The 23,538-nt window shown below is 37.2% G+C and overlaps 4 protein-coding genes across 4 annotated transcripts in view; 1 reads left to right on the forward strand and 3 right to left on the reverse strand.

Annotated features, from left to right (window-relative positions):
- Positions 1 to 540: 540 nt before the first annotated feature.
- Positions 541 to 5,503, reverse strand: LOC109104705 (activity-dependent neuroprotector homeobox protein 2-like). Its single transcript, XM_042772512.1, has 4 exons — positions 5,218 to 5,503; positions 4,749 to 4,866; positions 4,060 to 4,152; positions 541 to 3,855 (listed from the first exon to the last, which is right to left on the reverse strand). Exons 2-4 carry the CDS (start codon positions 4,854 to 4,856, stop codon positions 1,150 to 1,152), a joined length of 2,907 nt encoding a protein of 968 aa, XP_042628446.1. The 5' UTR covers positions 4,857 to 4,866; positions 5,218 to 5,503; the 3' UTR covers positions 541 to 1,149.
- Positions 5,504 to 7,390: 1,887 nt separating this feature from the next.
- Positions 7,391 to 10,602, reverse strand: LOC109078126 (partitioning defective 6 homolog gamma-like). The gene is made up of 3 exons (XM_019093436.2): positions 10,514 to 10,602; positions 9,785 to 10,007; positions 7,391 to 8,871 (listed from the first exon to the last, which is right to left on the reverse strand). Exons 1-3 carry the CDS (start codon positions 10,577 to 10,579, stop codon positions 7,934 to 7,936), a joined length of 1,227 nt encoding a protein of 408 aa, XP_018948981.2. The 5' UTR covers positions 10,580 to 10,602; the 3' UTR covers positions 7,391 to 7,933.
- Positions 10,603 to 12,459: 1,857 nt separating this feature from the next.
- Positions 12,460 to 15,235, reverse strand: LOC122147988 (probable 2-ketogluconate reductase). The gene is made up of 6 exons (XM_042772523.1): positions 15,043 to 15,235; positions 14,553 to 14,928; positions 14,294 to 14,465; positions 13,279 to 13,457; positions 13,105 to 13,201; positions 12,460 to 12,965 (listed from the first exon to the last, which is right to left on the reverse strand). Exons 2-6 carry the CDS (start codon positions 14,923 to 14,925, stop codon positions 12,812 to 12,814), a joined length of 975 nt encoding a protein of 324 aa, XP_042628457.1. The 5' UTR covers positions 14,926 to 14,928; positions 15,043 to 15,235; the 3' UTR covers positions 12,460 to 12,811.
- Positions 15,236 to 18,119: 2,884 nt separating this feature from the next.
- LOC109061591 (protein Jumonji-like) overlaps positions 18,120 to 23,538 on the forward strand; it is a 30,407-nt gene continuing 24,988 nt past the window's right edge. Inside the window, 1 exon segment of the mRNA XM_042772524.1 lies at positions 18,120 to 18,728. Coding sequence (XP_042628458.1) covers positions 18,684 to 18,728 — 45 coding nt within the window. The 5' untranslated portion in view covers positions 18,120 to 18,683.

Consider the following 23,538-nt stretch of genomic DNA (forward strand, 5'->3'; position numbering starts at 1 on the left):
AATTATTTATGTTATCTTCATCTGGACCAAAATCTGCTTTCTTGAGAAGATTTTCAGCCGGATTAGAATATATATATATATATATATATATATATATATATATATATATACACACACACAAGCTATTCCATCTTTTATCACTGTAAACTCAATATAAAATTTATTGTTGTTTCCACAGTGACAGCACTATATTGTTTATCTCTGATGATAACCGCAGGAGGAACATTGTCAAGGATTTGGTGAGAGATCTGAAGGTGCCTGAAAAATACAATAAGCCAAATTATGCAATTCTCTATCTTCAACTTATTAAAACAAATGCAAAGCAGGATAATGAAATATACATATACAGTGCATGATTCCTGATTCCTCGAGCATTTATATTCACGTTCTCGTAATAACTGTAGTCCTTACAGCGACCTGTTAACTTAAAACAACTTATTTAACTTTTTAAAAATAATAATCAATTAAAATACCAATAAATTGATAACATAAACTTGTTCAATCAATCACAACTATTTTTTTGAGTGAACCACACACCTGTAATATTTAGTCACGTTTATTCCAAGAGGCAAAATACAACTGCAAACTTTAAATAGGACACAGAGGCACTTGTCTTTTTTCACATGTCTGAAATGATTACAGTGTATTTTGTGAAGCACAAAAAAAAGAACATGAAAACCGCATAAAGTGCCCTTTTCTGTGATACAGCTATGAAATGCAGCCTAATTTGCCAGTTAGTAGTAATAGTTAACCAAATCTTCATTTTCTGTACAGTTCTAATATAAAATGTTAGAAGCAGAACTATTTCACTACAGATGTCCCCAAATGTATATTACACGTGTCCACAAAAAGAAAACAGTATGACTTCAATTGAGTGTTTCCTTGCAATAAAGATATGTAAAAAAAAAAAAAAAAAAAATTTTTTTACCGTCATCATATGAACTATACACAACAAAAATACAAAGAGTGTAGGGTCTTTTCAGCATTGCTGGAGGTTCCCCTTTTCCAAATATACTAATAACAAGAGGCAAACCATCTTATAAATGTGTAAATCGAGTATTTTTAAATAAACATTTTGCAATGATTTCCATCCAAGTGTGAACATGCTGCATACAAACATAATTCATCTAACAAACTGTTTATCCATTTTTACAGAGGCCGTGCCTCTGGGATGAAGAGACCATCTTCCATTTCGCTTACATCCTCTTGTTTAACAGTTATCCCTGGAATGAAGAGACCATCTTCCATTTCATTCACATCCTCTTTTTTAACTGTTACTGGTACCGCAGGAATGAAGAGATCATGTTTAATTTCATTCACGTCCTCTTTTTTAACTGTAACCTGTGGAACGAGGCCACCATGTTTCACCTCATTCAAGACTTTTTTTTTAACAGGCTTTACTTCTGGAATGAAGAGATTGTGCTTCAGCTTGTTCACTTCAATCATTTTGAACCCGAGACGTACACAAACCCTCTTCTTCTGAATCGCTTTCAAGCATTTGGTGAGCTTGCTGTTAAAGTGAGCCTTTACGTCAGCCTTGTTTATCCACAAACGGGAAGCTAGCAGTTCAATTTCAGTCTTCGTCACGTATGGCTTCCTGTGGAAGTACTGCGAAAGGAAGTCTTTCCTGTCCTCGAACGATGTCATCTCCATTCCCATTGGTTCCAAGACGAGCTCGACTGGAGTTTCAGGGACTTCTACCTTTGGAACTTTTGAGTTCCTTCTCCTGTTCTTCGGAGTGATTACTTCTTTCTTTGGTTTGACAAATTCAAGGCCCCCCTGACAGGCCACTTCTGAAGGACTCGCCATCTGAGGAGAATTACATAAATCCCCATCATCATGTTCTGTTGTATCTGGATTCAGTTGCCTCTCTGCTTCCTTGACAGCTTTGGGAGCACAACGGCACCGTTGCACGTGAATGGAGATTGTTTTCGGTGTCGATTTTTCAGTATACACGCCAAAGCAATATATGCATTTGTATGCAGGCGTTTTTAGTATTGCATGAATGGTGGGAACGATGTGATGTTTTGTTTGAAGATGACGCTCATAGTCCTCAGAGTTCTGGAGCTTTACTTGGCAAAACGGGCAGGCGGTAGGTGGTGTTTTCAACGAGGCTGCATATTCTGCTTTGTCTGGATACATTTTTATGTATAGCTTATCTTGAGAGCTGGTAACCAGTGCAAGGTTGAGCTCTCGGTTTTCAAGAAGGTCTTTGGGCACATCTGTGTTTAGATTAAAAGTGTTGAACACGAGGTTCCCCTCGTCGTCACAGTCGAGACTAAACTGTTCTTTAATGAAATGCCGATTTTCCTTGATTTTCAAACTGTGCTCTTTATTGGTGTGCTCCATTATCTGCTTGAAAGAGTAGAACATCTGAGGGCAGAAAAGACACTTCAAGCCATGCAACAAATGCTGGAAAATCCCCTGCTCTGTCAGTAAAATCTTGCACCTCAGGCACTTGACAGAGTGATCGTCATGTTTCTTCAAAAACGGCGCCAGCACAGCCAACTCATTCGGTACGGAATTTCTGTTTATCGCCCTCTGAACTGTAGGCTTGAGACCCTTGGGCACCACAGCTGAATTGGTAGGTTGGCTGATCTGGTTTTGCGTCAGTACCACTTGAGCGGGACCACCGTGGACAGGAACTGTGACTTGAACGGGCGCTAGAGTGTAGGTTGGGACACCGTTGACGTTGTTGCCCGTGGGAATGAGACGCACAGACTGCGAGGCTATGAGGGGAGCTCTGGGAACCGACTGGTTCAGCTGAAGACCTTGAGTAACAAGAAATGGTGACCGTACACCCATTTCGCCCGGGAGGTTGACCTGAACGCCGGGCGGAAGAAGAACCTGCTGTGCTGGATGGGTCTGTGGTAGCCTGGGCATGGCCATAGTGATGGGTACTGTCTTGGATGCACCTTGCCGCATGCTTGGCATCATCATATTAATCGGCTGCACTACTGGAGAGGTAGGCAGGACTTGCGGCATCCCGCTGGGGGACTGCGGATGTTGTGCGTTCTGAAGTGCGGCAACAGTCGTGCCCGACAGTAAAGCCTGCGTTTGAGGGGACAGAAACATCTGCCCTGCACCAGGAGAGCAAAACAAAGCAGTCGTGTTTCTTGGGCCGGCCAGAAGAACAGTACCATTTCCATTTGTTTGTTGCGTCTGCTGTGGCACATAGTTGGGCCTTGCGAGCAACGTGACCTGTTGCATTGCTTTTGGTGTGAGGTTCAGCAGATTCTGTAGTCCGGACATTTGGCTTGTGCAGTCTTTTTCGATTATACAAGGCATTATTTGCCAGTGTAGGTCTTTGTGCTTCTCTGAACTCAAAATGTGATAGAGTAAATGTTCTATGGTCTCTGCAGGCAGTTTGCACACTTTACAGTGATATTTCACTGATGCGCCGTCACGTATCTGCTCACCATCAGTCTTTTGCTTACTGTCCGAGCCGAGCCCAAAGTAGCGATCCAGCATCGCAGCATAGTGGTTTACCAAGACGTGCTTCTTCATCACATATAGTAAAGAGTCATGATAGCCGCAGGTTGCGCATGTGTATCTGTCATCGGCAGCATCAGCAGAAACTGTAACTGACACGGTTTTCGGTGTGTGGGCCAAAGTGTGGCTAGGGTTGCTGTGAAGAGGTATACGATGGGTTTTTGACGGCAGCATGTGGAAAAACTGAATGTGTTGCTCTGTGACTTTTGGAGAGCTGACAAATGGGCAGTAGGGGCATATTAACAAGCAGGCCACATCAAGATCATTCCAGTGACAGCGATGGATGTGACTTCTGAATGTGGGTATTGACCGGCTGGAGTACCAACACAGACTGCAGCACAAAGCTTGGCTCCGGTATGGATACTGAGGAACAAAAGTAATATCATGATAAATATGAATTGAAAGGACATTTACAAATAGTGTGTACAGTGTAAAAAAAAAAAAAACAGTCCACTCAAAATTTAATCACCACCTTTCTTTAATAAAATAAAATAAGTGCAAATGTTTTTAAAAATACAAATGTTTTAAGATATTTTACAGTGCAATATGTGTTATGTACATATTCACCTTTTTTTTCTTTTTGCCAACATGACCATCAGTAAAATCATCCCATTCTGTGTTGTCAAAACTTGCATCACCAGCATCAAAACATTTATATGTCTGTTGGAAATAATGAACATTTAATTAGCAGAAATAATGACTTTCGTGTAAATTATAATAGATTTTGTGTAAATATGTTTCAAATAATCTAAGTGAATTAGGCACTGCAACATTATAACTGAAAAAGACACATTATTGATTATTAAAAATTGCATCTGTCATCGTCTAAACTGACTTAAAACTAAATGTAAACATAGGCCGAAATAAGCATGCACAGTTAAATATACAATATCAGTTAACACTGATAAAAAAATTAAAAAAAAACCACTAATATCAGCCAATAATCATTGTGCATTGATTAACTTCTGTTGCATTGAAACTTTAACAGTAGTGTCTGAAAAATTGAGAATATCTTTTTTTTTTTTTGGTCAATGTTTTTCTTTTATCATTTGCTGTGATAGTTTGTAAGGTTCTTTGAAATAACTAAATAATTCGGTCATAATGAACTGTAATGCAGTGAAGACCTGGAACGACTTCACGCTGTAAAGTGCATTTATTGAATAATCTGCACCTTGGTACGTCTGTCAGCCAATCAGAATCAAGCATTAAACAGATGCCGGTATGAACAACATTTTATAAATACTACAGTAACCTACCTCCAATAAACCTTGACACTGCTGCATCCCGATATCACACAAAATACTTTTGACGCGTTTCCTCGGCCGTCTTAGTTTTGTCAGGTTCTTCACTGGAATTTGATACATTTTGCTGATCCTGAAAATGAAAACAAAAATAATGCGAAACGCTCAATAGCCTGTCAAATGCACTGCGCTTTTAAACACCAAATTCAGTCTGTTTATTTGGCGAGAATCTAATGCCCATTTAAGAGATCTCTAAATTAACAAATTGGTGAGGCCTATAACATAATTATAATAAATAGCCTATTTAGTTGTAACTATGTACCTAAGGTCTGCATTTCAAAACCAACCTCGGACATGTCGTTCTATATATTTTTTGAAGTAGTCATGCATTTTAAGTAGTATTTAGGCAAGAAAGACCTACATATGTCATTCATTATCCGAACTGTATTGATGACTATGAGGTCTATTCTAAACCAGTGTCTACCTTCAGTATTCTGGCACAGAGCTGCGATTGACTGGATGGATGGATTCCTGCGTGCGTCCGTTTTCTTCCGGCGTCACTGGAAGGCGCGCAGTACGGAATCAGCTACTTCATCGACTGATGCATCCGGGCTGCGCTCAATCCGCGCTCCTTCTCGCCCTGGCGATCGCCTGCTTAAAGTTCTGAACAGAGCGCAGGATTGCCCACTTTTGATTTTATCTCACTAAACCATCATCCCACTCCTGCTAAAAAAACATGGCGTACAGGAAGACGGGAAGTGACGTTTTCTGATTTACATACTGCATAGTGCAGATCCACCAATGGGAGAAAGGTGGGCTGATCTTGCAAAGTTGATCAATGTGATAGTCATTGGTGATTGGAATCAACCATAAATCCAAGGCTGTGGTCTTCACCTGTGAGGGATGTAGACACACCTGTGGCACAGCTGCTTCAGAGGTGCCTTTATGGGAAGATGGATTGATGGATTCAGTATGACATGGTGAGAAATGATGAGAAGGCAATAGGAGTGTTCGTGTTGTCTATTATAATATGCAGAAGATACCTGTTGCAGTTTAGGTGGTCTCTTGCATTAGTGCTGATGTCGCCACAGCAGATGAGTTCAGTTTAAAACTATTCACTATGCACAAGCGCAGTGAAGAACATTTATGCATGTACCTAGAACATATCTGGACTAGGGCTGTCACTAAAGGACCTGGAATGATATTTTATGGGTGGGAGATCTATCCAATGGTCCCAGTGAATACAAGGACTTAAATGGGCCCCCTATCATCACAGTGCCTGGGATGTTCCCTTACAGTTTGAGAGTAAATTTAAAAACACAGGAACTGCCAACTTCATGCTCATTCATGTACACTCAAAAAAAAAAAAAAAAAAAAAACCTGAGTTTTACCAAATCCTTTCTTGACCGTGTTACTTAGTAAACGCATCACTTGAACCTAAAGGTAGAGTTCATCCAAAGATGACAATTCTATAATGATTAAACCCTCATGTCATTTCTAACCTGTGTGACTTTTTTGATTCTGTGAAATATAAAAGATATTTTAAGAAATGTCCCAGGGTTTTTATTTGCCAGTTCAATGGAAGTCAGTTGTAAACAAAACTGTTTCTTCAAAATATCTTCTTCTACAGAAGAAAGTTAGTAATTCAGGTTTGAAGCAACATGAAGGTGAGTAAATAATGACAAAATTCTTAGTTATGATTGAACTATCCCTTTAATTTAATAGTGTAGTTGCAATGAAATAAAAAGTCTTGTCAGCTTTGCTTTACAAGTGTTCTCTCAATATAAAACTGGTGAGAAAAACAGCCAAACTTAGGAGCACAATACAGGATGTCCCTTTGTGCACAACATGATTATATGGTGGTGTGGAAGATACAGCTTTTTCCACAGCTTATATTGATTATATTTTTCATTGACAAAATGGACGAAGAGTTAATGGGACGCTTGTGGGGACCTTCTGTAACAGCCAGCAGCTGACAGCTCCTCTGGCGAAGCTTAGGTTAGTGATGCCAGCAGGGGGAGCTCATCCTGTGGTCTGTGTGGGTCCCAGTGCCGTAATACAGTGATAATAAAGCTACAGAATGTACTGTGTACAAGTTCAGTACAAAGTTCTAATAATGTGTTAGTTTCATTTATTGTATGCATCTTTGTTTACTTAATAATGTTATGAAACACATTCAGTATTTCTACGCAGTCCTAGGTGTGGAGCACCAGATCTCAGCATTTGCCGTGGCTCAAACGGATAATGTGAGTTATTGTTTTATTATTAATATATATACAATAATATGTATATAATTATTTGTTGAATTATTATTTTTTATGTGCACATTCAGTTTTCATGCAAACAGAGTGTTGTTTTTTGGTGTCCAGCTCAGTGTCAAAGACCACGGAAACCACAACAAAAAAGCAACTCTATTAAAAATACTGATCAAGTTCATTATACTAATGTTATGTTTGGAATAAAAAAATGCAATTATACACAAATTATAAGTAAAATTATGTTGTAATGCAATGTTTAAATGCATTCAGACTTCCACCTCCAAAAATGATTATGCTGCTGATTCAGTTTCCTCAATTAAAATGAGCTAATACAATTATATATATATATATATACACATACATACATACACACACACACACACATTTAATCAGCACCTATTAATCTCAGTTTATTGGAGTTTTCAGTTATGTTTATACTATACAAAGTATTTGAGCAGACTTTACATTCAGTTAAATGTAAAATTACTGTATCTTCCAATTAATTGTATTTTAAGGCATAGTTCACCCAAAAATGTAAATTCTGTCATCACTCAACCCTATGTCATTCCAAACTTGTGATTTTCTTTCTACTGTGGAACATAGAATATTTTGAGGCATACAATTAAAGTCAATTGTCACCACTGACAACAACATTTTTCAAAATTTCTTCATTTATGCTCCCAAAAAAATAACAAAAATAAAAATCATACAGGTTTGGAACAATATGAGGGTGAGTAAATGATGACAGAATTTAAATTTATAGTGTATTTTTATGATGGACAACAAAAAATTCTCATAACATACCTAATCTACTGTATAGTAAAAAGATACTATAGATTAAAAGATATCAGTAAAACTTGACATGCAAGTAATTATATATAGAGTCATTTATAAATTGTAGTGCAGTTTAAAATTGGTGGTTTATTTTCGAAAGTTTATATTTTACAAAATGACAACAATTCCATCTTCCTCCATTGCCCCCTGAGGCAGCAGTAAATGGCGACTCAGATCTACGTGCCACGTGTTTAGAATGTCATGGGTACTGGAGCTTCCCTGTCTGATAGCTGGATTACAGCTGAGATGCTGTTGGGAGGTTCGTTTCCTGTGAAGAGGGACGCTGTGTTCAGTGTGAGCTGTATGGGCGAGACAAGGCTGAGAGTGATAGGAGGCTGCCGAAATTAGTGAGTTGGGCCGTCTAGCAGAAACTTGGGGCCTGTAGGAAGTATTAACATGTGGCTGAGAAAAATGAGAGGCGGCAAAAACACCCAAATGTTGGAATAGGTGTTTGACCACATCTGCATCTTCTTTGCTCTCAGAGCCATTACCTAAACCATAAGCTTTCATTATCATAGGCAACCCTTGATAGGTTACAGTGTGCATACTATTAAAATAGTGTCCTGAGCTTGAGGAAATGCAGCTTTTTCGCCTTATGTTGTTACGCTGGTTTGCAGGTTTCACTGTGATGATGAGATTATGGCTGTTGGCGATCATCATGTCGGTTACCTGATCCAAAGACTTCCCCAAAACATCAATACCATTCACTTCCAGGACCTGGTCATTAATGGCCAGCAGTCCCGTGCAAGCCGCCAGTCCACCAGGTACTATGCGTGAGATAAAGATGCCCGGAACCTTTTCCAGACCGTAAGGAGTAACCCTGACAGTGGTGCCATCACGGATGTAAAACCCCAGAGGTCTGTCCGAGCCTTGGCGATACAGACGCACTCTTCTGTGGCATTCTGGTATGGTGTCAACATCAATGATGGAAGAAACAGGGCGGAAGTTCTGTGGCATGCTGATCTGAAATGGTGTTTTTCTCTGGCTGACAGGTTTCTTTCGCTTTGTTGTATCATCAGCACCTGCCAGATTCTGGTCAGCTTCTTCTGTAAAACAGTGTGGGAAGTAAGCTGAGCTAAGCATTTTCTGCTGTTCTGAAATTATGAAATCATAGACTCAGATGATTATGATTATATTTTTAAATTGTATTTAAGTGTCATCGCACTTTGCTATGATGATGTCTATAGAAGAGACTTTCAACTTGAATTTAAAAATGTAGCTACTTAAAATTTGAGTTAATATTTTATTTATTTATTTGCATGTAAAACACTGTTTATGGGGGGGGGCAAGTATGTCCAACTTAATAAATAAATAAAAATAAATTAATTAAATTACTGAAACAAATAAATAAATGTCCTGATGAAGAAAACAAATTCTTCACTAAATTTAGCACATAATTTATATATCCCAAACTCTCATTATTTCCGCCTGTTAAATTACTAAATGTAAATTATAGTTATTCTTACATTCATTTATTTTCAGAATTATTTCCATATAACTATGGAACTTGTAAAAATCACATGAGGGAGAGCAACAAGAAAATCTACTGTGTCTGGCAAACAAACACACCACAAGGGAATACAAAGCAATTACACTCAAGTACATGATTCTTAGCTAGATAAATTCCTTCCTTTTCTTCCTTTTTTCTATTCCGTCTGTTTTCAAGGAGCTCAAAAAAAAAAAAGAAGCCTTGATTAAAGGCCTTAAAACTATATTTTCCATGTAATGAAATATTCACAATTTATCTTGAATCAGAGAGAAGTCTTGCTATATTAGTATAAGATTTATATCCACGTTATGTTTGGAAAATAGTGCTCTTTGATACACACATAACATTATGATATTTAAGTTAACAGTAAAGAGAAAAGCAGAGGAAAGCAGACACGTGGAGCAGAGAGTAACCTATTTAAAAGTAAATTAGAGCTATTAAGAGATAGCTTCTTTACCCTTCCCGTATACCTTGAAGCTGAATGAAGACACGCAGTAAAGATTGTGTGGAGGTCACAGCTTTGCAAAAGTTGTCATCATTATTGATGGGCAGTAGCTCTCCTTGGACATCCGCATAGCCAATAAGGACATCCATTTGCCATAAGTGATGTAAACGCACAATGAGCCTGTGGAAGTCTTTATACCTGCCAGGCTCACAACAATCCAGGGAAAACCTCCTAAATTCTGCCCCATACTGGAGAGAGACAAGTGAAACTGTATGAAAATAATACAGGCTATTTGAACACAATATCTTAATCACACTTTTAAGTTCTACTGGACAAATCGGTTCATTTTTGATACTATACGGTTTATATCACAGTAAATTGCAGAAGCAGTGAGTGACCTGGGATTGCATTTAATCAGCTGAAACAATGGACATATTTTAGAAGTGAGCCGTTTCTGGATGTTGTGAAGGTTTTGATTGTTTAAGGTATTGTTTACAAAGGTATTTCCCTTCAGTCTAATAATACTAAACTGAAAATAAGAGCGCCAAGATAACCACTGAGACACATGTGAGATACATTACAAGAATTATGTGAATGAATTTCAAATCTGGATAAAGAATGAGTAATTAAAAAAAAAAAAAGTCTCATAAAAGATATGCATACCACCAAAAACAAAGATGCTGTATGGCAATATAAGAACTGACAGATACATGGTACAGATCAGTAATGAGAATAAAAGTACATGTCAGCTTACTTTACTTTTGACTTCGAGGAACGAGCAGCAGCGCAGAGACTGAGACTTTCTAAGTGGCTGGTTCATGTTGTCTGATGAGCGCTCAACTGAGCGCTCTGCATGACTAGCGGTACGTGTTCGCATCACAGAAAACACGGAAAAGCAGGATGCATAGCTTGACCCTTTCCTGACACTAGTTATTTGTTTCTTATAAGTCTCCTGTATTTGGTATACTTTATATACAGATAGAGAGAGAGAGACGAAACGAACTGTATTATATTCTAAGAAGTATTATTTAGATTATAATCATTCCAGTTTTTATTTATTTCTCTCTGTGTTTGTGTGTGTGTGTACATATAATAGGCATATATTGTGAATTTGTGACTATATAGTAACTACATCTAAATAACAAAGGAACAAGAAATAAGTTACCTAAAAATCCACATAACAGCATGTGTGCAGTATAAAGTACGACAAGACACCATTCCTGACTGTATTGTGAAGTTTATTTTTGAGTAATTCTTCATTAGCATCTGGATCATTTTTTTTAAAGAACAGGGCCCGTATTCAAAAAACATTTTATCTTACCACTAAGAGTTCTCCTAAATAACAGTAAAAGTTTTGAGCTAAGAGTTTTATCTTAAAACCTATTCACAAAGCTGCTGAGACAAACTTTTACTAACGAATAGAGAGAAGTCTTATACTGTTTAAGAGAAAGGGCGGGGTTGACCTTGTTGCTATGGATGATGTCAGCGTGCTTACTAACTATGCCCAGAGTGATTGGCTGATAGGGAAGGAGTCTCTGTCAGAGATTTATACATAGAAATATTGAAGAGTGCAATATTATGTTGCCATATTCAAATAAAGGCTTAAAAATAAAACTGCTAATTGCCATATTCAAATAAAGATTTTAAAATACAGGCTACCTGTCACTATTTAAACAATGTTCAGGTAATTGTCAGCAATTGTACATTGTACATGTACTTCTCATAATTAGTGAATATGCATATACACAGCCTTTTAATTAACAGAGTAGAATAATCATGGCTGATAGTAAGGCATGCAAATCTAAAAGAAAATCAAACTGAATGCAAGAACAGTTGTTACTTCTTGCCCATCTGGTTAATGAAAACATGCTCATTATCCTCAAATGTTTCTAAAACGTTTATATTCTGAGGAATATATTTTGGAATGCCATTTTAGGATAGTTTGTGGTTTGATCTTAGTGACTTAGGAGTAGTCTTCACTACTCTTAATGTTTCATAGATTAAGGAGCTAGTTTTAGTGTAAAAACGTTTTGTGAAATACTCTTGGAGCGAAAATTTAGGAGTCCTAAATTAAGGAATGACACGCCCATTATTGTAAAGATTTTCTCCTAAATCAGCCAGTTATGAGCTACTTTTAGCCTTAAAGGGATACTCCACCCCAAAATGAAAATTTTGTCATTAATCACTTATCCCCATGTCCTTCCAAACCTGTAAAAGCTCCATTCGTCTTCGGAACACAATTTAAGATATTTTGGATGAAAACCTGGAGGCTTGAGACTGTCCCATAGACTGCCAAGTAAATAACAGTGTTAAGGTCCATAAAAGGTATGAAAGTCACAAGGATGCGCTGTTTTATTTCAAATCAAAGCTAAATACACGTAGAAACAACGCATCCTTGTGGCGTGGATGACAGAAGAGCATACACAGCATATGTGATATGGAGAGACACAGAGGAGACCGTTGACAAAGGAATTATTGAAAAAAAGTCATTATTTTTGTTTTCTTCACTTACAAAAAGAGTTCCCATCGCTTCATATAACCCAGATTGCACGTCTTATGGCAGATGGAGTATTCTGATGATGACTTTCATACCTTTTATGGACCCTGACACTGTTATTTACTTGGAAGTCTATGGGACAGTCACAGGCCTCCCGGTTTTCATCCAAAAATATCTTAAATTGTGTTCCGAAGACAAACCGGGCTTTTATGGGTTTGGAATGACATGGGGGTAAGTGATTAATGGCAAAATTTTCATTTTGGGGTGGAGTATCCCTTTAAGAGGTTTTTTGAATACGGGCCCAGAAATCGTAAGAGATTTTGTTGGAAAGAGAAAAAAAAATAATTTATACTATGCTGTTCAATTTAACAAACACTTTAAAATTCTATATTGAATTACCATAAAAAGCATTCATTAAACATTTAAGAGGTGACTCATATTCACAAATCACAAAACTTAATTGTGAAACAAAATATAATGATTTCCATCTATTCGTTTTTTCTATGTTTTGCTGGTTAAAAACCAAAGAGGAACAGATGGCTCTGTGCTCTGGCTCTATGCCTTGACTTCATCAGGAAGCTGGCCTCCAGTTACAGCGGCCAAGGCATTGATCACCATCCTCTCCACCATGATCTGGTAGGTCTCCACGGTGTGGGTTCCTACATGGGGCAGGATGATGACATTTGGGAAGGACAGCAGGGGATGATCCCTGTGAATAGCCAAGAAGCATATAATTTATACTACAACAGGGATGAAAAAACCCAAAAAACATTCAGGCTTGCAATTTCACTATTCTACTTATAGAGGCTTAAGCAACTTTAATTAAAAACATGGCAAGCAATGCAAACCTGGGAAGTGGTTCGGGATACGTGACATCTAATGCAGCAGCTCGTATCATTTTCTTCTGGAGAGCATCTACTAAAGCATCTTGGTCCACTACCAAGCCTATGACAAGAAAAGCAGTTCTCAAACAGGGCTGCTTCTCTTTAATTTGATTGCTTTGTTCCAGCCTATTACATTACCTCTGCTTACGTTGATAAAGGTGCTATTGGGTTTCATCATGGCAAACTCTTTGGGACCAATCAGTTTGTGCGTCTGAGGGGACAGATTGACCACCACCATGACGAAGTCTGACCTCTGTAACAGCTCCTTCATGCTTGCACAATATGTGGCCCCAACTGCTCTCTCATCACTCTCAGGCCTGAACATATAAAACATTGTAAAATTTAATTTAAGTATTACATTTAGCCAATCTAACATTAAAAATTCCTGACCACAACCTATAAGGCCTTGTATAGAAGCTTGATAATTAAAATTTTTTCCAATCACAGACTAAATATGTAACCTATCTGAAAGACCCATTGTAATTTCACACTTAATTTTAAAAGGAATATTTGCAATATTGACCATGTGTTGATACAATATGTGTTGGGGTTAGATTTTTTTAATGTTTCTGAAAGCCTCTTAAGCACACCAATGCTGCATTTATTTGATCAGACATACAGCAATATTGTGAAATACTATAACAATTTAAAAATATATTTTAAAATATAATTTATTCCTGTAACAGTACAGCTGAATTCTCAGCAGTCAATACTCCTGTCTTCAGTGTCACATGATTCTTCAGAAATCATTCTAAAATGCGGATTTGATGCACATTTCTCATTTCTTATTTTCAAGAATTTTGTAAGCAGTTGTGATTCTGAATTTTGTTTTGTGGTAACGTTTCTGTAAGATTTTACAAAAGATACAAAATGTTACAATAGGTCTTTTGCAACATCTTGCTGTCTTTACTGTCACTATTGATCAAATTAATTCATCTTTGAATAAAAGCAAGGTAAAAAAAAAAAAAGACTGACCCCAAACTTTTGACCAGTAGCGAAGTGTATATCGGTGACTTTTCAAATATTTTAAAGCAATGGCTAACCATGTCTTGTGGTTAATGTACATAAAACTGTCAGTTTACATATTACTCAAGCTGGTGAGAAGTTGTTTAGTGACAGTGTGAATATTTTAATCAAAGTCCATCAGATTCACCTTCGATTCCTATTGTGGTAAAGGATTTTCATCTCAAACCCTTGAGCTCTCTTGGCTATTTTGTATCCTATTCTACCCATGCCAATAATGCCCAGGGTGGCCCCGCTAACATCAGTGCCTAGAGAGGACTCTGGAAAATCATCAGACTCCCGGAACTTGGAAAAATTGTGTCCTGCATAGAAAAAGAAATTCACAATGGATTCACTGAACAATATGATAAACCAGGAAGAAATTCTAGAAAGAAAACTGCAGCTCTCACCTTCAACTATCTTCCTGGCAGATGCCAACATCAAACTCATGCCAATATCCGCAGTGGCATTATCCACCACATGAGGAGTATTGGAAACTTTGACTCCAAAGCTATTGATCAGAGGAATATCAAGATGGTCTACTCCCACCCCACCATTAACAACCGCTTTGAGGTTAGGCAAAGATTTTAACAGGTTTTGGTCAACTTTAATAACGCCACCCCACACAAACAACGCCTGGATTTTGTCAGCAAAGTCTGCTTTCCTCTGTACAAACCACTCATATGGGATTATAGTGAAGTGTTTCTCGATACAAGGTGCAAAACACTTGTAGATGCCTCCGGGCGCTCCAAGTGTGGTAGCTAATATGCATGGTTTCTCCATAACCTGTGAACAAATGAACCCGTGCTGGCATTAAAGAGCAATAACTATGTAAACAATGCAACAAGCAAACGCATTCTTCTTTAAACATCTTAGGCTATATAAAATATTCTTTCTCACCACTTGTGTGACAGTCGATCGTAGTCTGATTGTTCCCTGGATAAGTCTGCTTGTCAAGTCTTTGCATTTTATGTTCCAGACATTGTTAATCAAGTACCGATTAAAGGTGGCTTCCTGCAAATCATTATACAACCGTTCAGCCTAAAAAAAAAAAAAAAAAAAAATACAAATCAGGCGACTTTCAAAAAACAAGTCAGCTGTTGTCACGTTTCGTCATCGGAGAGTTTGATAGTTACTCGATAACCAGAAGGGGGCGTTAGAAACTCATGAAACGGATTAGATGCATTTCTGTTACAAGACATATGTAGCTGTTTGATGGACATGTGCTTCGTGTTTTTGCTATTATTTTCCAGATTTGATTTTCTATGAATTGTATGATCTTCTTTGATCACAAGCACTTTATAATGAAGGAGTATGCTTTGCTTTGACAACATCTTTGGTACTTTGGTTTAGCCAATAGTTCATTAAGTATGTTTCAGAGTAGAATATGGCAACTAAAAATATTGAAGCTTATCATATATTTCGTCAAAAACTCCCTCACATTTACAAATCCTTTGAATGCCATAGTTTTATGACAATATAACACTTAAATGATGGACCAACCACGTGAAGAGTGAATTTGCTAAACATTTTAAAGCCATAAATTAAATGTTGGAGGCTTTGACGGCTCTGAGGGACATTGCATTAATTCCAGAACCGTTAGTAGATGGCTTTTACTGGCTGCAGCAGAGCTCCAGCTTTGCCTCCATCTGTTTGAAAATTCACATGTAGAGGTTCAGCATCAGAAATCAACAACCAAATAATTCAATACACTGAAACTCTAGCAAGTACCTGTACATGTTTTCAGTTCCACTATAAAGGATGCTAAATGCATTTTGAGCTATTATGAATTATCTTAACAAACAAAGTGAGTCATAATTTGTTTATTTGCAGGATATTTCAGCATTGTCTACTCTAATACAATGATGTCAACAACCAAATCTGAGTTATTTTTCACCACACCCACATTGTATAGGGTCAGCATATTAGTTTTTGATGACAGTAGATAAATAATCCAAAGAAACATGGATAGGATAGTTATAATACCTTGTTATATTAATGCTACTGAATCAATCTCTAAATGAACTTGAATTGTGTCGTGTCTTTGTATGAAAACTATACTTCCTTGAAAGTTTGCTTGGTTTGGCAATCAACCAAAAATCTTGTCTGTTCTGCTGAGTATTTCTCTTCAAAGTCTAGTGCTTCACAATTAGCCTACATCTCTGACTCTGCCCCGGGGACGGGCATGTTTTAAAGTGATGAACTGATTCTCTTGCCAGCAGGGTGGCCCATTATTAGTAGTGAATTACAGCATTCATAGTCTACTTAAAGCCCTATTTTTAGAACAAAATGGGAGAAAATACCAGACAAGCTCTTGTTTTGCAGACTTTAACAGGTTCATGTGATTTAACAAATCTGAGGGTACTACAATGTTCCTCTTTTTTTAAACTCAATGGACAAGAAAATGTAAACAGCCATCAGCCATATGCTCATGAATTCCAGTGTATCCCAATTGATTCAGTGACTGTTACCTAACTTTAAAGTCCATAAAACACATCTTAAAAATGTATTTTCTCTTGTGGTTCTTTGTATAGTTGTTTAATAATTTGTATCCTAAAACTATTACCAACTTCTTTCAGTTTGCTTTTCCTGTCTTTGGCATGATCAACTCTAGCCAAAATCTCTGGCGTAATCAAATGGGCACTTGTGCTGTGATATGCCCCTGATACTTCTTGAGGTTATTTTTAACGCTGTTCCAATTAAAGAGGCCTATCTGCCCTCATGGTCAGGCTGAATGATAACGTTCCTCCTGGTAGAAAGACAAAGAACAGACTTCAGCAGACCTTGAGATGCACAATCACAGGAATTTCCCATCTTGCAAAAAAATTAAGAAAATATAATTCTAAAACCAAAGTTTTAAGAGATATTTCAAAACAATATATAGCCAAAACTGGAACTCATGAAACTCCTGTACAGTTTTCTAAGCATTATGGAGATGACACATTTAACTAACCAACCAATAACTAAATATTTAAATCTCTAATTTTCTTTTCTTTATTTTTCTAAAATGTATCCTTCTGCTCTATGTTATTTTTGTAACTCGGCAGCACATTGTTGGCTCTTTTTAAATTGCTTGTGATTGACCTCATTTGTAAATCGCTTTGCATAAAAGTGTCTGCTAAATGAATAAATGTAAAATAACTGAATATGATGTTTTTTGTAGCAATTTTCCCTGTTGTCTAATTCAAATGAATGACACTCATAACATTTCACACTGTAATCTGAAAGAGTATCACATTAGTTTTATCCCCATATACTGGGATTGCTGATCAGGGTGTTTATTTTTAGAAATAATCTCTGGATTATCACAGAGAGGGGTTTGCTATAATCCTTACAGACTTCTTGATTTCACCAACATTGGCATAGAACAATGCATTCTGGGCCGTGGGTTTCCAAAACTAGCAACTGTTATCATTTTATTTAAAGCAGTGTATAGGGGATAACGCATATATGGGTTTGCATGTGAACTGTAAGTAATGTTTTTGTAGGTTTTTGATGCCATCAGTTAGAAATCATTTTAATATTAAACTGACACTTCCAATCTGACTTTTGCATTTTGACTCTTGATCAAGATGCATGAAAATGATTGTTATTATTATTGTTGTTTTAATTTTGCATTTTATTTTTCATTGTTTGCAAACTGATATTCTTCTAATGTCATTTACGATCATGTGAATCACCTAAACTTCGTGATAATTCCAATAACATGCAAAAGATTCCAAAAGTGTTTAATCTGTATGCACATGGCAAGGTGTTTTTTGTGTTTTTTTTTTTTTTCATGCATCTTTGTTTCTCACAATCAGGCTATTAGCTCAGTCTAAAAATACTTCGTGATAAGATTTATAATTCAGATGGCTAAAAGACATTAAGACGGTAAACGGCACAGATTTGTGCCATGTTTCGAGAAAGGCTTTTTAAATGTACCGCTAAACGTGCTGATGGTGAATGATAGGACGGAGTCTCCTATGAAATACTCCACTAGGTCGCAGTAACATCGCTGCCATTGAGTTCACACAATATGAGGGAGCACAGCGGCAGCCAAAACCTAACTCTAGACTTTCCAAATTGGTGTGCTTGACTGTTTTGCACCCGCATAATGTAACAATAAACGATACATTACAGCCTTCGAGAATGGAAGCCAGAAGCTGGCTTTTATTTTGACTGCAAGAATGTGCTGCGGGGATCCCTGACAATACGCCGTTTAGCTTTCAAGTGGAAGACTGGCTGCTCCAGCTCATTTCGGTGGATATGTTGCCGTTGTTGTTTTTACACAGACCCTTTCTGATCGGCATGGATCTTCGGATTTGGATTCGTTTACCTCTTTGGTGTACTGAGCTGTGAAAACAAGACAGGCTACGCCGATCGACCGGGATACAACATTCTCTGCCTACCTCGACATTTTGCTACCAGGGATTTAAATAATCACGTGCTACAACAACGGAAAGATTTATATATATATATGTATAGGCTATATATGTAGCCTATATAATCAGAATTGATGTGGCCGTCTGACCTTTAATGAATTCAGTCTGGAGGGCAAAATGAGTAGGGAAAGGCCGAAGAGAAATATCATTCAAAAGAAATTTGTAAGTGCAAATTTGACGTTTAATCCATTGGTTTTTCAACAAATTCAGAGGCAGCTGCCTCTTAATTTGCATTAATCACATCACTGTAGTGCCCCCTTGTTAAGTTATCATCAGGTTTGGGACAGAATTAGGTCAGATGTTATAAACGACCAGTCCATGAACCATCTTCTGTTTGAATTAGAGGTTAAAGATAGGCTGGCCGATCTGTATCATGCGGTTGACCCAAATAATGCTTTGGGCTTTTTAAGTACCTTGTTACGTTTCGCATTTCCGGTGTCTGTGACATGTTACTGTGATCAATTCCAGTTTTGTCATATAGTAGCTCCAGTCGATGTAGACGACCGTCTCGCGACACTAGCGTGGTCAGTTTGTGGTCGTGTGTGTGTTTGCGGTCATTATAGCCTACTGTGTGAGTGTTTGTGTGTGTGTGTAGGTTGGTTTTGCAATGTCACGAGAACTTAGCTTGTCAGATCGTGGGCAGATGCTTGTATTGTGGTAAAGACTGAGGTAGTTTACATGCCGCTGGTTAGATGGTGTAAGCAGACTACCATCTTTATTATAAGATATATGCCAAGACTGACCCTGCTACCATCACTGTATAAGATGTGTCTGTTTTAGTCCAATCGAGTCACGGCGATATGATCAAACCCTCCTCCTGGTGAGTTATGTACTAAAACTGAAATAAAAATGAATAAAAACTACAGACATGGGGAAAAAAATAACTTAAATCTTAAACTAAATGAAAGAACTAATTCTAAATGTGAATAAAAATATAACAGCATGTCAACTAGAATAACATTTGATAGATTTGACTCTGTGTTAAAGTTCTCTGTAATTTAAAGTAGTAAAATGTTCAGGTCCACATGCATTATTTTATTTGTGTTAATGTTGTATTAATTTCAAACTATAACAATTTTTAATTGTTTGATTTGTGCTTTTTAAGAATAAATGAGAAATAGCTTAGACACTGAAGACCTATTACTTAAACTTGCATCTATACCAGAGGTTGTTGACCTTTTACCTCCAATGCCCCTTTTGTCCACAACTGTATCTGATGGCCCTCCTCTATGGTATATTCTTTATAAAATGCTTATGACATTTTGGTAATTTATATGACTTTTCCGGGTCTAAAAATTACACTTAAAATTAGAATAGGCTACCTCGTATATCAAGGTTTTTCAAGACAGTTGGAAGCAGGTGGAACCCTGGTTCTTCAAAGAAAAAAAGCTGTTGAGGGGCTGAATTAAAATATCAAATTTCTTTATTTGAGTTATTTCAGCTTATTTTAATTGTATTTTGCCTTATTTAAAATACTTTTAAGTCACCTTGAGGTCCCCTTGGAAGTTTGCTGCTGCCCCCTAGTGGGCCCCAGACCCCTGCCAATCTATATCCCAAATATAAACTTATCTGGGAAACATTATAATCCATCTTGGGTGTAAGTAAGCTGGCTCCAGGACAAAATGCTGACATACATTTCTAGATTCCAGCAAAAAAGGAAAAGAAATGGTATAACAGCAAAGTATTCAAATGAATGATCTGTTATTCTTTGAGGGTTACCATTTCTTTCAGTAGCAGTAGTGTCTTTGCTTACATCAATTCTCTGATGTTTAATTGCCACATGGCTTGAAGTACAAGCTCTGAACATTGAGTTTGGTTATATGAGGCTGGGAATGATCAGTTTAAAGATGATAGCTTCTTTGTATGGGGCTCTCTGCTTTGGCTTCAGGTGGTATTCACTGTAATTCATTGCAATCCTGAGACTGGTTATTAAATCAACAGAGGGATCAAGATATTTCTGATTAGAACTGCATGAATCAGCAGCTAAGTTGATATGTCACTTACCATTGTAAACCTGCCTGTATTTACATAGTAACTCCTCTGTTACAGTTCGCATTATGCCATTTGAACTCATTCATTCTGTTAAAGAATATTACACAATGTCATTCAGGATTAGGTGAGGTTACAGCACACATTGTTACTGGCAATTATTGTAAAATGATTGAAGTGTAGTGTAAATGAACAGGCTGCAGAAACTAGGAAAGGCTGTAAGAAATCAGTTTCACACTTTCTTCCGAGCACCATATGTGAAAACAAATCTATTTAATGTGACAACATCAGAGAAATTGGCAGGTATATATTGCTCTGTGTTTACAGTGAGCACAGGCCTGCTGCGTGTGACAGAGATGGCCATCTAAACGGGAAGCTCTTATGTCTCACACATTTTCTTTGGCCTCAGCAGTCAGATATATGTTTAGCTCCTTTAGACTCATCCTTAGCATCAGTTTGCTTTACACAGTAGCACAGAACTAAAGCCCACACTACACTGACCCAGTTTAGGTAGAGGTACATTTAAAAACACTAGAAAGACTAATCCATTCAAAGTGTTTGCTTTAAAGGTGCTGAATGTAAGATTTTGACTCTACTAAAGCATATAAATACCATAATATGTTTGCAGATATTTAAGAAACATGCTAAGTTAACTGAAAAAACAATGCTACAGTCAGTTATTTTCCTTTGAAAATGTGTGTTCCGGGCCGGAATGTCGGTCTCTATTTTGGTTTGTGAAAACCGCCCACTGCCAGTTTACCCAATTGTATTTTGGCACCCCGGGTTGCCAGTTGGCGGAAAACACAGTGTATTTCATTTCATTCATCGTAAAGTGCGCTCGTTCCTGTTTGTGTCATCAATCTGGCAATGTCAAGTCTGAGGAGGCGGGGCCTGGTGAAAAAAAACCCCTCTCCAATATTTTGAATTTGGACTGCAATACCTAGTTCAACCACTCGGTGTCAAGCCTATATACAGCACCTTTAAACATTATTCTTTTAATCTAGGAAGTGTTGACTGTCATTACAAATCTTGAAGAACTGGTTTAGTGGGGTAGCTTAACCGATAAGAAGCCAGGCTGTTTACTCAAAAATTGTAGGTTTAATCCCAAATAAGGGTGATGATAATCTATTTCAGTTATAATCTAACTGTATTTTCATTTCTGATTTATTTCATTCTCGTTTTACACTTTTGGTCCTCATCCCTGTAACTGACTTATGGGCCTTAGATTTGTCCCAATATGTTTTCACTTCAGTCACTGGATTGTTTTTATATGTCTCAGTGCAGATTGGGGGTTTTGGTCTGCATTCGTATGATATATGATTCCTAATGAGGTTTGGAATATAGGGCCCGAGGAAATACGTGGTCACACTTTATATTAGTGTGTTTATTTTACTGTGTATTTACATAAGTAATGAATAATGCTAATGGACCACATGCACTTGCTGTGTAATTATTTTGTAGAGCTGACTGTTATTATATTAATTATAGTAACATGCTTATATGAGATGCCTGCACTGTACAATGAAGTGTTAAATAAGGTCAAAGTTTGGTATATTATTCAAAGCACTATTTTTCTCTGTCTTGAAAATGTATTTAGAATAAGAATAATTCTTTGTGCACACACACAGCAGTGAACACACACATCGAGGGCAGCCGTTTATGCTGCAGTGCCCAGGGAGCAGTCCGGTGCCTTGCTCAAGGGCACCTCAGTCGTGGTATTGCCGGCCCGAGACTCAAACGCACAACCTTAGGGTTAGGAGTTAAACTCTCTAACCACTAGACCACGACTTCCCCTTGGTGCTTGACATGTTAGATGTCATCAATTCATCATATTGATCTCATTGTTTCACTTACAATTGAATGTTTTCATGAATTTGAGTGCTCATCATGACATTATCTTATTGGAAAATATATATATACTTTTGTTCTGCAAGCATGCATGAAATTGATCAAAAGTGACAGTAAAGACATTTATAATGTTACAGATTTCTTTCAATTAGATGGTGTTCTTTTCAACTTTCTGTTTATCAAAGAAGCCTGAAAAAAGTATCAATGTTTACAGAAAAATATTAGGCAACACAAGTGTTTTCACCATTGATAATAATAAGAAATGTTTCTTGAGCACAGAATCAGCATATTAGAATGATTTCTAAAGGATCATGTGACACTGAAGACTGAAGTAGTGATTGAAGTTGTGTGTGTGTGTGTGTGTGTGTGTGTCATATGCAACATGAATCTTTGTACACTTATAGCACTGGATAGTATTCGGGTGTGATGAGCTGATAAGTAAGGAAAAGAAAATTATTAATATCACTGGTGCCATCTACAATATTTTCTTGTCATTTCATTTTATCGGTATAATAAAATTTTGTGGCTGTGTTACAACTCTTAGATTAAACAAAGGATGATGTAAAAAAAAAAAAAACTGCAGGCAACTTGTAATGGCTGCTTCATCCCTCCGTCTCAGACGTGTCCAGCTGTGCACTAATTGATGCAGTCATCCCAAACTCCAAGGAGACATATTGTATCAGAATGGGCTTGCTAAATTGGGTATAGTTATTACTGTGATGTTATTATCAAGAGATGTGGGTTTTTTTTATCAAGATATATGTCTGGCTTTTGTCTATTGATTTAACGGCTTTTAAATTTCTTTTCTTGAGAGATATGCTTAGATGTCATAAATAGCAGTATGATATATTTAAAGGCTTATTGCTGCATTTAGTGTATTCCAGCTTCTAGAATGTGATTCATTGTACTTCAAATACCAGTACCCTCAAATCCAAGAGGATTCTGTTTGTTTGCAGCTGCAGAGCATTTTTAGCTTAAAAGTAATAGTTTTACTCTTCACTTCATGTTCTCAAATGAATGAAAAATGGGTGAAAATCAGTGATAGGGGACTCCTCCAGCGTCTGTTGTCTCTGGAGACTTCATACAACTGTCATGCATTGTACTAGATCACTGAGTTTTACATTGGTTTTAAATT

The sequence above is a fragment of the Cyprinus carpio genome, chromosome A16, assembly GCF_018340385.1.
Source record: "Cyprinus carpio isolate SPL01 chromosome A16, ASM1834038v1, whole genome shotgun sequence".
NCBI classification, from domain to species: Eukaryota; Metazoa; Chordata; class Actinopteri; order Cypriniformes; family Cyprinidae; genus Cyprinus; species Cyprinus carpio.